Source organism: Scylla paramamosain, chromosome 15 (genome assembly GCF_035594125.1).
Source record: "Scylla paramamosain isolate STU-SP2022 chromosome 15, ASM3559412v1, whole genome shotgun sequence".
Classification (NCBI taxonomy): domain Eukaryota; kingdom Metazoa; phylum Arthropoda; class Malacostraca; order Decapoda; family Portunidae; genus Scylla; species Scylla paramamosain.
The window spans coordinates 22,770,546-22,783,511 of record NC_087165.1 but is presented as its reverse complement, the minus strand read 5'-3'; the positions used below and the strand labels follow the sequence as shown (position 1 = coordinate 22,783,511).

The following is a 12,966-nucleotide window of genomic DNA, read 5'->3' as shown; positions in this document are numbered from 1 at the left end:
CTGGTTCCCTTTTTTTTTTTTCTTGGTACAAAATTTTACTAGCATTTTAATTTACTGATTTTTTTCTTATGATGTGATTAATTCGACAATCCAAAGTAGATGTGCTGAGAGAAAGAGAGAGAAAAAAAAAAAAACTCAAAGTTGTAGAAAATTTAATAAATGGCAGGTCGCGAGTTTACAGAGTGTGACGTCATTGCTCAGGTCCGGCAGCCGCAGACAACAGCAGGGTACCTCTTAGATTTACAAGCACTGGTGGCGTTGGTGTTTCGTTCCATGATGCGAGAATACAAGTGACCACACCAGAAAAAAAAAATAAATAAATAAATAAATAAATAATAAAATCTGCTTGACTAAAGGCAAAGATATAAACTGTGGTGGCGTGCAGCGTCTTATCGCCCCGGGCACCTCATTTTGCTGTGATTAATATGAATAATATTATTTGTTGTATTATGTGGGTGTGCGATTTAGCGAAGTATAAGCAAATCAATATCATAAACCACTGGATTTATCTAAACCAGCTCTCTCTCTCTCTCTCTCTCTCTCTCTCTCTCTCTCTCTCTCTCTCTCTCTCTCTCTCTCTCTCTCTCTCTCTCTCTATCTATCTATCTATCTATTTATCTATCTATCTATCTATCTATCTATCTACTTATCTATTTATCTATTTATGTTATCTACTTATTTATCCATCAATCAATCTATCTATATGTCTATCTATCGATCTGCGTATCTATTTATCTATCTACGTATGTATCAGTCTATCTATTTATCAGTCTACCTATCAGTGCTCATCTGTATATCTTGCATTAATCTGTCAATATCTATCGGTATCCCCTTACCTATTTATCACCCTGCACATCATTATCGAGCACCTTTTCATTCCTTTATCAATGTTCGTGTTCGATTCCTTAACGAGGCGTCCTATCGCTCGTCTTTTGTTTTGAACCTCGTCTTCACCACCACGCACACACTTCTCCTTCCTCCCTTCTCCTGGTTCTGAGTCTCAAGTTTTCATCAGTAGAATTTCAGTCTCTCTCTCTCTCTCTCTCTCTCTCTCTCTCTCTCTCTCTCTCTCTCTCTCTCTCTCTCTCTCTCTCTCTCTCTCTACTTGTAATCCTAAATATTCACTCATTCACTTCACTACAATTTGATTTTCACCCCTTTCTCTCCTTCATTTTGTCTGAAACTTAAATATTCATAGCAATTTTACTCTCCATCTTTAGTTTCATTCACTCACGCATTCACACTCTCATGAACTCACTCACTCACTCACTCACTCACTCAGACATGCACTACAGCTTTACTTTCCATCAATACTCCCACCCTCACATTCACCGTAACTTTAATTTTTATCTCCACTCTCACTCACGCACTCACTCACTCACTGCGACTTTACTTCCCACCTTTACACCTTTACTCTCTCTCTCCTTCACACACCTAACTCGTTTCGCTAGGACGCTTTTTGTGACTGCCAACGCCTCACAACACCTCCAGCGGCACACTCGCACACTCCTCCTAAATTCCTACCGTTAATCTTGGACGGTTACTTGTACTCTCCCGTCTCTCTGAAACATAACCATTGCGTCGCTGCTTCTTCACCGTGGAATATAAGAATATGTAGTCTTTGGTCTTCATTATGATTTTCGGGTGTTAGCCCAGGTGTTCATTATTAACCTTTTGACTACTGATAACAATGCGACACCTGCGACACCTGGTATTTGAATAAAGCTATATATTCTTTTTTATGTGTCAGAGAGAACAGACTAGGGAAAAATACATATTAAAAGCACGTTCACAATGCCGTTCCCTAAAAAGAAACAGAAATAACAAAGTAAAAAAAATATTTACGCACGTAACCACAGACGCGATAAACTTTCAAATAGTCGATTATTCCTTTCGCCGCCAGTGATGGCTCTTAAAAAATTACTCTCTAAACTTTCACTAGACCACTTTTATCAAGCTTAAAGAGAAGCCTTACTGACACTCAAGGGATTGACGGGTCCTCACCTCGCACATGCTGCCAGACGCACGCGGAACCAGCCAGCAAACACGTACCACGATAACAGTCATTCCTAGAGCGTTCTAAAAATGGTCAGTTGGAAAAATATTCATTACAAGATCCATGAGATGGTTACCACGTCCTTGTGTCAATGAGTGGCAAGTACTGGACAACTAATAAACACGTGCGAGTGTATAAGTTCTAGTAAGCATGTCGCCACAATATCTGACAAACACAGTAGCCCAGTTTGTGTCGTGTCATCCTCGCCGGCATTCCAAGACAGCATTCTCAACATTCTCAAGCGTCTGGGCGTCTTATCTCACCACTTCTCATCAGCTTTAGTGAACGTTATTGGAGTCCTCAAGTGTGCTTTCATGGTTCTATCGATAATTCAACAAGGAATTTGCATCATTAATGGGAACTCGATTAATCTTCACAGTAGCCTTTGAAAATAGTCTTTACGAGAGAACAAAAGCTTTTCAAAATACGAGACCCCCGAATGTTCGAGTCTCGTCAGGAGTTTGCTCAGCGTGAAGGAGGACCCGCCGATGTGTCAACTGAGCGCCTGGACAAACCTTGGAGGGACGTTAACGTTTGCTGGGGGAAGGAAGCAGTAGAAGGTGTAAGGCGAGCAAACACTGCCTGGCCAAAATAGTCTTTATGTTCGATTAACGACCATAATGTTGCGTCGTTATCGTAAGTTTTGTCCATCAGTCCTCCCAACATGACGAGAACATAAGTGTGAAGTGTTATAAGTGATGAAATTCATAATTGTATCCGTATAAATAAATGACTAGACAGGGTAAAATGAAGGGAAAGGACTATTTATTTAACAGCACATTTACTCAACAAACTTGGCCGTAGGGAAGAAAATAATAGCAAATCTATTTTGGAATGTTTTGAAGTCATACCGTCCGTGTTTGGCTCTCTCATGTTCGCTTCGGGCTTTTATATAAACCTTTTTAGCTCTTCCATGTCCGTTTTGGGTTCTAGTACTTCTGTTTCGGGGTTTCTTACTTTCGTTTTGGATCTTCCATGTCTGTTTCTGACTCACACATATACAACTACCGCTTTGGACATAAGGGACTGGCATTTTAGTGGGCATTTTTTTTTTTTATTGAATTTTTGTTTCCCTTGGCCAGTGTCCCTCCTACATAAAAAAAAAAAAAAAAAAAAAAAAAAGTTGGGGTCTTATACTCCCGTTTTGAATTCTTATGGCCATTTTAGGGCTGTCTAATGTCTGTTTCTGGCTTTGTGTCTCTTTTGAGCTGTTTCATTTTGGTCCCACAAGTTCGTGGACTATTTTCAAAGGACACAAAGACAATTAGCCAGTTTTTCATGAGTGTATTCCCTGTTGATGATGCAGAATCGTTGTTAAAGTATCACTAGAATCATGAAACACCCTTGAAAACCCTCCTCCCCAACTTCCACTACAATTTGGTGAAAGTAGTCGAGATAACATGTCGAGACTGTGGTGGTAGCTGAGAATCACTGCAGCTGTGTGTTTTTCGCAATAGCTTTCATCTTATTTCTTATCTTTTCGTTTTCCTTTGGATGCCTTTATCTAATACTCGGTTGATGGCTCCTGAAATTTAATAGAACGAGTTACTCTCTCTCTCTCTCTCTCTCTCTCTCTCTCTCTCTCTCTCTCTCTCTCTCTCTCTCTCTCTCTCTCTCTCTTCTTTTCTGAACCTATTTCCATGGTTTCCAAAGTAAAATTAGATAAATGAATAGAAAAGGTTGAAATAGATATAGCTTTCATGTTTATCCTTATCCTCACTCACTCACTTGCTCACTCGCTTGCTCGCTCGCTCGCTCACCCTGGACTGTTTCGAAAATTCAAGCCCAACAATTTTTATTCTGAAGCGAGAAAGAGAGAGAGAGAGGGGGGGGGGGTAGGAGACAGGGAAGCTCAGTCGCATGAAAACTATGTCGGTAAAATAAATATAAAAAAAATGCAAAACTGAGAGAACTCGCTTCCACGCTCAAATTACCTGCACAATCCGGTTTCATCGCCGCTACGGATCCGAATTCATCGATACCCATTAGGATTCGTCGCGAGCATCCGAATTCGTTACCACTCACTCCCCTCCCTCCCCCTCCCTCCCCCGTAGCTTCTTTCGTCTTGTCGTGTCCGTTTTCTTTGACTTCATCGGGTTGTGATAGGTACGCATTCTGAGAGAGAGAGAGAGCGCGTTCTTTTCTAATACTCGCGCGGGAATCGGGTTTCATTAGTGTCTCGAGCTCCTAATTGACTCCGTGTTCCTTCCAATTAGAATCATCAATAGCCTGCATCTTTTTTTCTCGTTTTTTTCTCGTTTTTTTTTTTTTTTTTATCGCCGCGATTGGCTCTCACAAAAAACGTTGAGATCTGATTCATTTACTCAGTTTACGTAGTCTCTCTCTCTCTCTCTCTCTCTCTCTCTCTCTCTCTCTCTCTCTCTCTCTCTCTCTCTCTCTCTCTCTCTCTCTCTCTGCAGTAACTAATTAAAAGCGACAGCAACAACCCAACTTCATGGAAATCACCATCACACACACACACACACACACACACACACACACACACACACATACAGTGTTGGTTAGCTAGTTATTTAGTTAGTTTATTTGTTTGTCAGTTTGTTAATTAGTTAGTTAGTTAGTTAATTAGTTAGTCAGTTAGTTAATTAATTAGTTAGTTAGTTAATTAGTTAGTTAATCAGTTAATCAGTTCATTGCTAACAAATTGTCACCACGCATAAAAAACAATATATAATATACTTTACACTTAGCTATCCACATGGCACACACACACACACACACACACACACACATGTAGTGAGTGGTAGATAGGCAGGCGCTGCTCCCTTAAGTACTCGTGGTCTCATTAACTATAGCGTTGTTTGCCCCTTCCCCCTTGTTTGCTGCCCCCGGATCTCACAGGCTTGGTGCTCTCTTTGCCCGCCTGCAACCCAAGGTAATCTTAAACCCTTTTCTCTAACACGTATGCAAACTGCCACCTCTTCATTCCTGCTTTTATTTTTTTCTCTCTCTCTCTCTCCTCCTACTGGCTAGCATTCTTAAACCTTTTTTTTTTTTTCTCTCAACAGAGCTGTTTTCTAATGCCAGAGATGATTAGTGGAGTTCTCAAGGGTGATTTTCTCTCTAACGGGTCAGAATTCTTGTCAGACCATCTCTTAGAGTCTTGAAAACATCACTGGAAATACTTAGTAAATTCTATTAGAGCCTGTTGAATGTTTTTTTAGATAAAGTGACAAAAACGTTTAAGAATACGGCCATAGTTATTTTTATTATTTTACTTATTTATTTATTTATTCATTTATTATTTATTTTTTCTATGTGTGTGTGTGTGTGTGTGTGCTGCTCAACCTCTTTTTCTTTTTGTTCCTCCTCCTCCTCCTCCTCCTCCTCCTCATTCTTTGTTCAGGTCCACCTCTGTACAAACTGTCGCCTTACCAAGGTGTTCCTGGTTGTGGAATCAGCAATAGTGGCTGCTCTTTATCTCTTTCCTATAAAATTTCCATGCAGTTTCCCCATACTGCATAATGCTTCTTTCCCCTGCCTGCCCTGGCTGTGGGGAGGGGGGGGAGCGGTGGGTGGGGAGGATCCTTCATCTTTGCAATCCTTTTACTGTCTACCGGATAATGTAGTCCCAGCAAACAGCACTGTAAGGACCAAAAAGTCTGCTGCTGTTTGTTTTCCTTTGTGTTCCTTTGTGTTCCTTCACACGCTCCTCCTCCTTCTAATCCTCCTTCTCCTCCTCTTCCTCCTGTACTATCCTGTCACCCGCACTAGTAGTTAGTGTATAGTTACCCAAACAGCCTAGTAAGGACTTCAAGGTCTGTCGCTGTTAGGTCTTCCTTTGTATTCCTCTGTGTTCACCGGTAATGTTTGGCGGCCTGTATCATTAGACCAGTACATAGTTGTTCAGATGTAGTGGTCCCAGACAGCAATGCGAACATTTACTGTGCATGTCTATTGTTGCTTGGTTATCTTATTCTATGTAATCCAATGTAATCCTACTCTTGTTCAACGGCCTTGTCCTCCTTCTCGTCCTCCTCCTCCTCTTCCTCCTCCTCCTCCTCCTCTTATCCCCACTCGCTTACATCACTGTCATTACCACCACTATCACCACTTTTTCCCTTATTCTCTCTCTCTCTCTCTCTCTCTCTCTCTCTCTCTCCTCTCTCTCTCTCTCTCTCTCTCTCTCTCTCTCTCTCTCTAATGTTACCTCTGCCTTTTGGTTCTGTTTGTTTGTTTGTTTGTTTGTTTGTTTGTTTTCACCCCCGCCTTTGCTAATCGCTTCCCTCTCCTGTGTGTAAAATGGTGCTTGTTTTGCATCTGGCGCGCGCGCACACACACACACACACACACACACACCCGTAGTACTTCTCTCTCTCTCTCTCTCTCTCTCTCTCTCTCTCTCTCTCTCTCTCTCTCTCTCTCTCTCTCTCTCAACAATCATGATATGCACTTGTAGCAAAAAAACAAATGTATCAAAAGAGGTAGTATTACAAAGTTATTGTTTATTTCTATTAACACATTTCATAACATTAACTGTAGCTCTCTCACTAATGTTGCTCCAGTATTATGAAACTTGCCTTTTTTTTCATATACGTTTCTGTGTATGTATGAAGTGTTCTCGTTCTGTGTTGTTTTTTGTTTGTTTGTTTGTTTTTGTTTTTTTCTTTTTCTGGAGGTATCGAGTGTCAGAACTCTGAAAACTTCACGGAAAGAAGTTTTAGTATAGTTGTGCTGTATAGGAAAGCTGTATACATCGTCTCTCTCTCTCTCTCTCTCTCTCTCTCTCTCTCTCTCTCTCTCTCTCTCTCTCTCTCTCTCTCTCTCTCTCTCTCTCTCTCTCTCTCTCAGTATGCAAACGCTTCATTCTCACCACATGCCACAGCCACCCATCTTTGTGTGAGTGCGTGTGTGTGTGTGAAAACAATCTTCATTTACTCCCTATCTTCGCACACACACACATACACACACACACTGCTTTTCCTTTCATGTTTCGGTCAGGTGTGTGTGTGTGTGTGTGTGTGTGTGTGTGTGTGTGTGTGTGTGTCATGCACAGCTCGCCTTAAAGCTGAGGCGCGGCATAACTCAAGCGTCTGCTGTGTCTGTTTTACTCGTCTGTGGCGCGTCGGGGAGCAAGATTAGACGAGAGAGAGAGAGAGAGAGAGAGAGAGAGAGAGAGAGAGAGAGTGTACGATGTGTGTGTGTGTGTGTGTGTGCAAGACCATTCCGCAGCAGTGTTGGGGCTGGTTAATGTGGCCCCAAACGACGTACTTCACCCATTCCACCCTTCACCCTTTCCAACCGCTCCACCCACCCATCCACACACACACACACACACACACATAGACACTTAATGCCCCACACTTTATATCCTCATAACATTCTCGTGGCAAAAATAATCTTGTTTTCCTCATTACAAGAAGATAAGCTTTCCCTTCATCACGCCATCATACACTCTTCTTCCTTCTTCTCCTCCTCCTCCTCCTCTTCCTCCTCCTCACATTACGACTGGATTTGAAAAGGAACATAAAACTGTACAGCAACATTAACAATTTCCACATTCTTGCCCAAGTGTTGCCCTGCTATTCTTACAAGCAAAGTCGTAACACTACACAAAGGGACGGTGAAGCTGGTGATGAGTGTCAGACAAAGGCTTACGTATTGTTGAGGCTGCCTGGCACTCATCACCTGCTTCACCGTCCCTTTGTGTAGCGTTATGGAACCAGTAGGAGGTTGTGTCACGCCTTAACAAGTGCCTGGAGAGTTGATTACCGCTGAATGTTACACCAATTATTGTTTACGTGAGAGCGCGGTAGTTAATCACGTGTTTTGATGCTTTTGTAGTGTTGCACCATGAATATGTTTAAATTTTTCCCTCTAACAATGACTTGAGTGCCTGTTTTGTACCTTTGCGCAAGAATAAGTTAAGTTTCCCACATTAGCGAGGATCTGATATCTCTTAGTGTGAACCACCAATTACAGCTCGTTTTTTTTTTTAATCACAGCAAGGGCTTGAGTACCTATCCTGTAATGTTACGGCATGACAAGTGTGACATTACTTTTTCATCCCAGCAAGGATCTGAACACCTTTTTTGTCTAGTGTTATGGTATGAATAAGCTTAGTTTCTCATCTCAGTAAGGAGTTGAAAACCTTTAGTGTACGTAATGTTGTGGCATGAGTAGCCTCAGTTTCTCATCCCAGAAAGGAACTTAGTGAATGCCTCTTGTGTAGTGTTGCAGCACGAATAAGCCTAATGTGATCTTTTCTTTTTTTTTTTTTTTTACTCTGGCAGACCTGAATATCTCCTTTGTAATAGTACACAAGAACATGCCTAATTTCTCACCCTTTGTTATAATACTCGTAGACGCCTGATATGCAGTGTTACCGCAAGAGTAGATTTGGTTTCTCAGCCTAGCAAAGACCTGAATGCCTTCTTCGTAGTAATATGCAAGAATAGCACTAGTTCCCCAGCCTAGGTAACGATAAGTGCTTTACTTGTAGTGTGAAGCTTAAGTACACTTAGCCCATCACTTCATCACAGACCTGACCTCTTACTGCCAAATGTATCAGTAAACAGTGACGGACCCCGCATCTTGCCTTGCCCTACACCCAGCTCGGACGAATCCTTGTGCATGAGTGACCTTCTAGCTGACCCCTCGAGCCCTGCACTCCTGCCTGCTGACGATGATGAAGCAGATGACGACCCAGATGATGACCCTCCTATCCTGTTGCTCACCCCTGGCCTGGCTCAGAGTCCTGTCATCTTTACCCCTGTTGACTTGCCTCCTTGCACGATCGGGTCACCTCCTGATACTCCCCGCTTGATTGACCTTGCTTCCCCCACCGCCTCTGTGCACCCTGACCATTCCACCCACAGCACCACCACTACCACCACCACTACCACCACCACCACCACGTCACAACAGGTAGTCACAGTTGCACGTTCCTTCCTCGTCTCCACGTTTGTCCTCGTCTTTGTATCGTGGAGGTTTCTGTTTATCTTGTGCATGGTGACGTGTGTGTGTGTGTGTGTGTGTGTGTGTGTTTATCAATGTTGATGCTCTTAAATGCTGTGTTGTTCTCTCATAAGTATTGTTTTCAAAGGCCATAGAGACATTAGCCAAGTTTCCATGGGTGTTTTATTTATTTATTTTTTTTCGCACTGATGATGTAGTTTGCTTGTTAAACTATGACTAGAATTGTGAAAGCACTTCTGAAAACACCAGTCACTTCTCTTACAGCCTGGGAAAAGTAGAGTAGTGGAGATCAGGGCGTCAAAACGTTTAGGAATAAGGTCCCTATGTCTGAATATATTGCATTGCAGTATGTATAAACTGAGCAACATCCGTGTGAACCTGTACCCTTTTTATGTTCATCCAGTCTTTCCTTGAGTTAGTTAATGTATTTCATTCTCGCAGCTGTCATTTTGTCATCAAGCCGTGTGTGTGTGTATGTGTGTGTGTGTGTGTGTGTGTGTGTGTGTGGAGACATTGCAGAAGAGAACATTATTTTGCTAGCCAATATTGCTCCTTTATTATTTTGATATATTTCTGCAACATTTAGCAAAGATCAGAATATTCAGTCTTGATAATGCACACACACACACACACACACACACACACACACACACACACACACACACACACACACACACTTTTATTTCCTGACAAAGTTTCTCTGTTGATTAAGTCTTCCCTTCCAACTTGTCCGAAAGGGAAAAAAAAATCCGTTTAACCTTAATTCGGTAAACACTGTAAATTATTATGCCTACACAACAACAACAACAACAACAACAACAACAACAACAACAACAACAACAATAATAATAATAGTAATAATAATAATAATAATAATAATAATAATAATAATAATAATAATAAAAATAACAAAATACAACGAGATGAGCCAATTAGCGTGAGTCAGACAGGTACAGACAGGTACAGCTTCCTTCACCTTTCTCTTCACAAGTTGTCACTTTCCAACTCTCTTGTAATTAGAGTTGTTACGTGTGTGTGTGTGTGTGTGTGTGTGTGTGTGTGTGTGTGTGTGTGTGTGTGTGTGTGTTATGTGTCGATGTTAGGGAATGAGACAAGTTTAATAATTCTCTCTCTCTCTCTCTCTCTCTCTCTCTCTCTCTCTCTCTCTCTCTCTCTCTCTCTCTCTCTCTCTCTCTCTCCATTCATCGACATATTTTTCTATTTCTTTATTCATCTTTTTTATATATGTTTGTACATTTATCTATCTATTTATCTATCTGACTATCACTCTATCTGCTTATCCATCGATCTGCTTACTTATTTATTCTTATATCTATCCATGTATCTATCTATCCATCTATATATCTATTCATCTATCTATCCATCCACATTATCTATTTATTCATTTATCTATCTTTCTTTTTTTCTCTCTTGCTATCTATCTGTCTTTCCATCACCACTCGTCGTCACCACGTTGGTCTTTGTGTATGTGTGTGTGCGTGCCCCGGGCCAGGCGGAGGATGAAGTGGAGCTAACACAACGCATCGAGCAGCCTCAGAACACGAGCCCACAGCACCTCGCCGCGCACCTCACGCCCGCCGCCAGGTAAGCACTCGTATCAAGGAGACTGATGCGTGGACGGTACGGTTGGTGGGATGAAGGGTGGAGTGGAGTTACTGGTATAAGAGATGTAAGGTCGATGAATGTTTGTGTGTCTCCCGTTTTCTGTTGTTATGACAGTTTTTACTATTTTTTTTTCTTGATAATGTATTCCTTTGTTTTTGTTTTTGTTTTTAGTTTATGAGATATTTCTATGGTAAGTTGTTTAGTGGTAGTGTTAGGAGTAGTGGTGGTAGTAGTAGTAGTAGTAGTAGTAGTAGTAGTAGTAGTAGTAGTAGTTTTGCAAATAAGTGCCACGGTTACTGGATAAAAACAAAAAATCTGACTACAATCTACAACATAATTTCTCCCTTTAACAATAAGTAGATCAACTTTAGGAATGAGAATTAGATATTAACTACAGCAATCCACTCACACGTGTTCATGAGGTGTGTATGTGTGTGTGTGTGTGTGTGTGTGTGTGTGTCGCTCCACAGCAAGGAATGTATTTAACGCCGGGTTTGTTCTTTCCACGTGACACTGAAATATAGAATAACACATTTTCATATAAACAATAGTGTTGCTTCTACATACAGTAACAAAACCTTACGTAATAACATATAGATTCATATGTAGCATCTCTCTCTCTCTCTCTCTCTCTCTCTCTCTCTCTCTCTCTCTCTCTCTCTCTCTCTCTCTCTCGTTATTGCTGTCACCACTTTTCCCTACTCGCAATTTTCTCTCCAATGCAAGTAAATATTACACACTTTCAAAAATATCTGAAGCTCACCCTTATTTACAGGAGCGGCAGCGGGTATGGCGGAGCAGCGGCGGGGGGCGGGGAGCGGTGGTGGGGGTCTGCGCTCCCCGGCTCCCTCCCCTCTCTGGCAGGGGGCGACTCTCCCCCCACCAACTCCCTGGACCTGGAGTGGGAGCCTGAAGCCGGTGAGAGAGAGAGAGAGAGAGAGAGAGAGAGAGAGAGAGAGAGAGAGAGAGAGAGAGAGAGAGAGGGAAAAACAGACAGACAGACAGAAAGACAGACAGACAGACAGAACACACACACACACACACACACACACACACACACACACACACACACACACACACAAACAAACAAACAAACAAACAAACAAACAAAACACACACACACACACACACACACACACACACACACACACACACACACACACACACACACACACACACACACACACACACACTCAGAGAGAGAGAGAGAGAGAGAGAGAGAGAGAGATAATCAGTCACAGCTGCTAGGTAACACGTGCCCCTCTGAGCCGCTTCGCCCACGTTTATGTCTGATCGATTATATGTTGTGTCAGGGGAGAGAGAGAGAGAGAGAGAGAGAGAGAGAGAGAGAGAGAGAGAGAGAGAGAGAGGGGGGGGGGCGTGGGTTTCTTAATGTAAGGCTGTACAGGTCCTCAAGATTTACGACCATCAGCACAGCGTCACATGGCTCACAGAGAAAACATCCCCTCACACACCACTACTGTAGACGCGGAATACGCCCTGTCTGATGTTTTTAACCCTCTCACTGCGATACGAGACAATTAATAGCACCAGAAGTAATGTATGAAATCTTTATAAGCATCAACAAGAAAGAGGTTTAAAAAGAATAGATTTTGCAATTTCTACTCAGTTTAAAGATTCAAGGTGGCTATAGAACAAGTAAAGATGTCTCAGGGGGATTATAAATTAAGGAGAGATGTCCCCAAATTAAGGGATTACCTACTCGACTGCTAGATAGTAACTGTGGAGCGTTTATTGCTTCCTCTGAGTGATTGCAATACTCTTTGAGCTGTTATGGAACTAAAGGAGCTGAAAATTTGCAACCACTCGATCTCTCCTTTTGCTGTCAGTTGTGTCTTTCTTTGTGTTCTTTGCTGCAGGATATCAGCCAAGGGTACATAAGAAAATTAACCATAGGAAAGTACAAATTCAATTTCGTGGGTGTCTTGCCATTCATATCCTGAAACAGTTAAAGTTATAGAAAAGAAGAAAAACAAAAACAGAATGAGAGTTCCAGAGTTTACCGGTGAAAGGGACGAGAGTAAAGTTACTGGGTAATTTTTGCGTCAGTGAGATGGATAACAGTGGTAAGAGGGAGTGGAACGTTTTGTGCAGTGAGGTCGCTGGACGAGGGGACGCATGCAGCTCAGAAGAATAGTGACCATGGAAATAACTATATGGGAAAGTTACAGCATTACGGTGGTGCTTGCGAGAATAAAAACAGTTAGGAAAAGGGAATTCATGAGACGAAAAGCTCTTGACTCTCCTTACTAAGACTGAAATTGAGGACCCATAACAGTTAGAGAGTTAAGCCCCATCTTCTATCCCGAATCCCATTTTTATCT

The 12,966-nt window shown here is 41.9% G+C and overlaps 1 protein-coding gene across 7 annotated transcripts in view; it reads left to right on the top strand.

Annotated features, from left to right (window-relative positions):
* LOC135107695 (uncharacterized) overlaps positions 1 to 12,966 on the top strand; it is a 37,627-nt gene that overhangs the window by 23,584 nt on the left and 1,077 nt on the right. For 3 of the 7 annotated variants that reach the window (XM_064017868.1, XM_064017867.1, XM_064017866.1), the window contains 4 exons: positions 4,919 to 4,952; positions 8,632 to 8,944; positions 10,509 to 10,600; positions 11,397 to 11,539. In XM_064017868.1, the coding sequence (XP_063873938.1) occupies positions 4,919 to 4,952; positions 8,632 to 8,944; positions 10,509 to 10,600; positions 11,397 to 11,539 (582 nt within the window). The remainder of the gene's footprint in view (positions 1 to 4,918; positions 4,953 to 8,631; positions 8,945 to 10,508; positions 10,601 to 11,396; positions 11,540 to 12,966) is intronic. The other 4 variants (XM_064017865.1, XM_064017864.1, XM_064017870.1 and 1 more) reach the window with 2 other exon arrangements.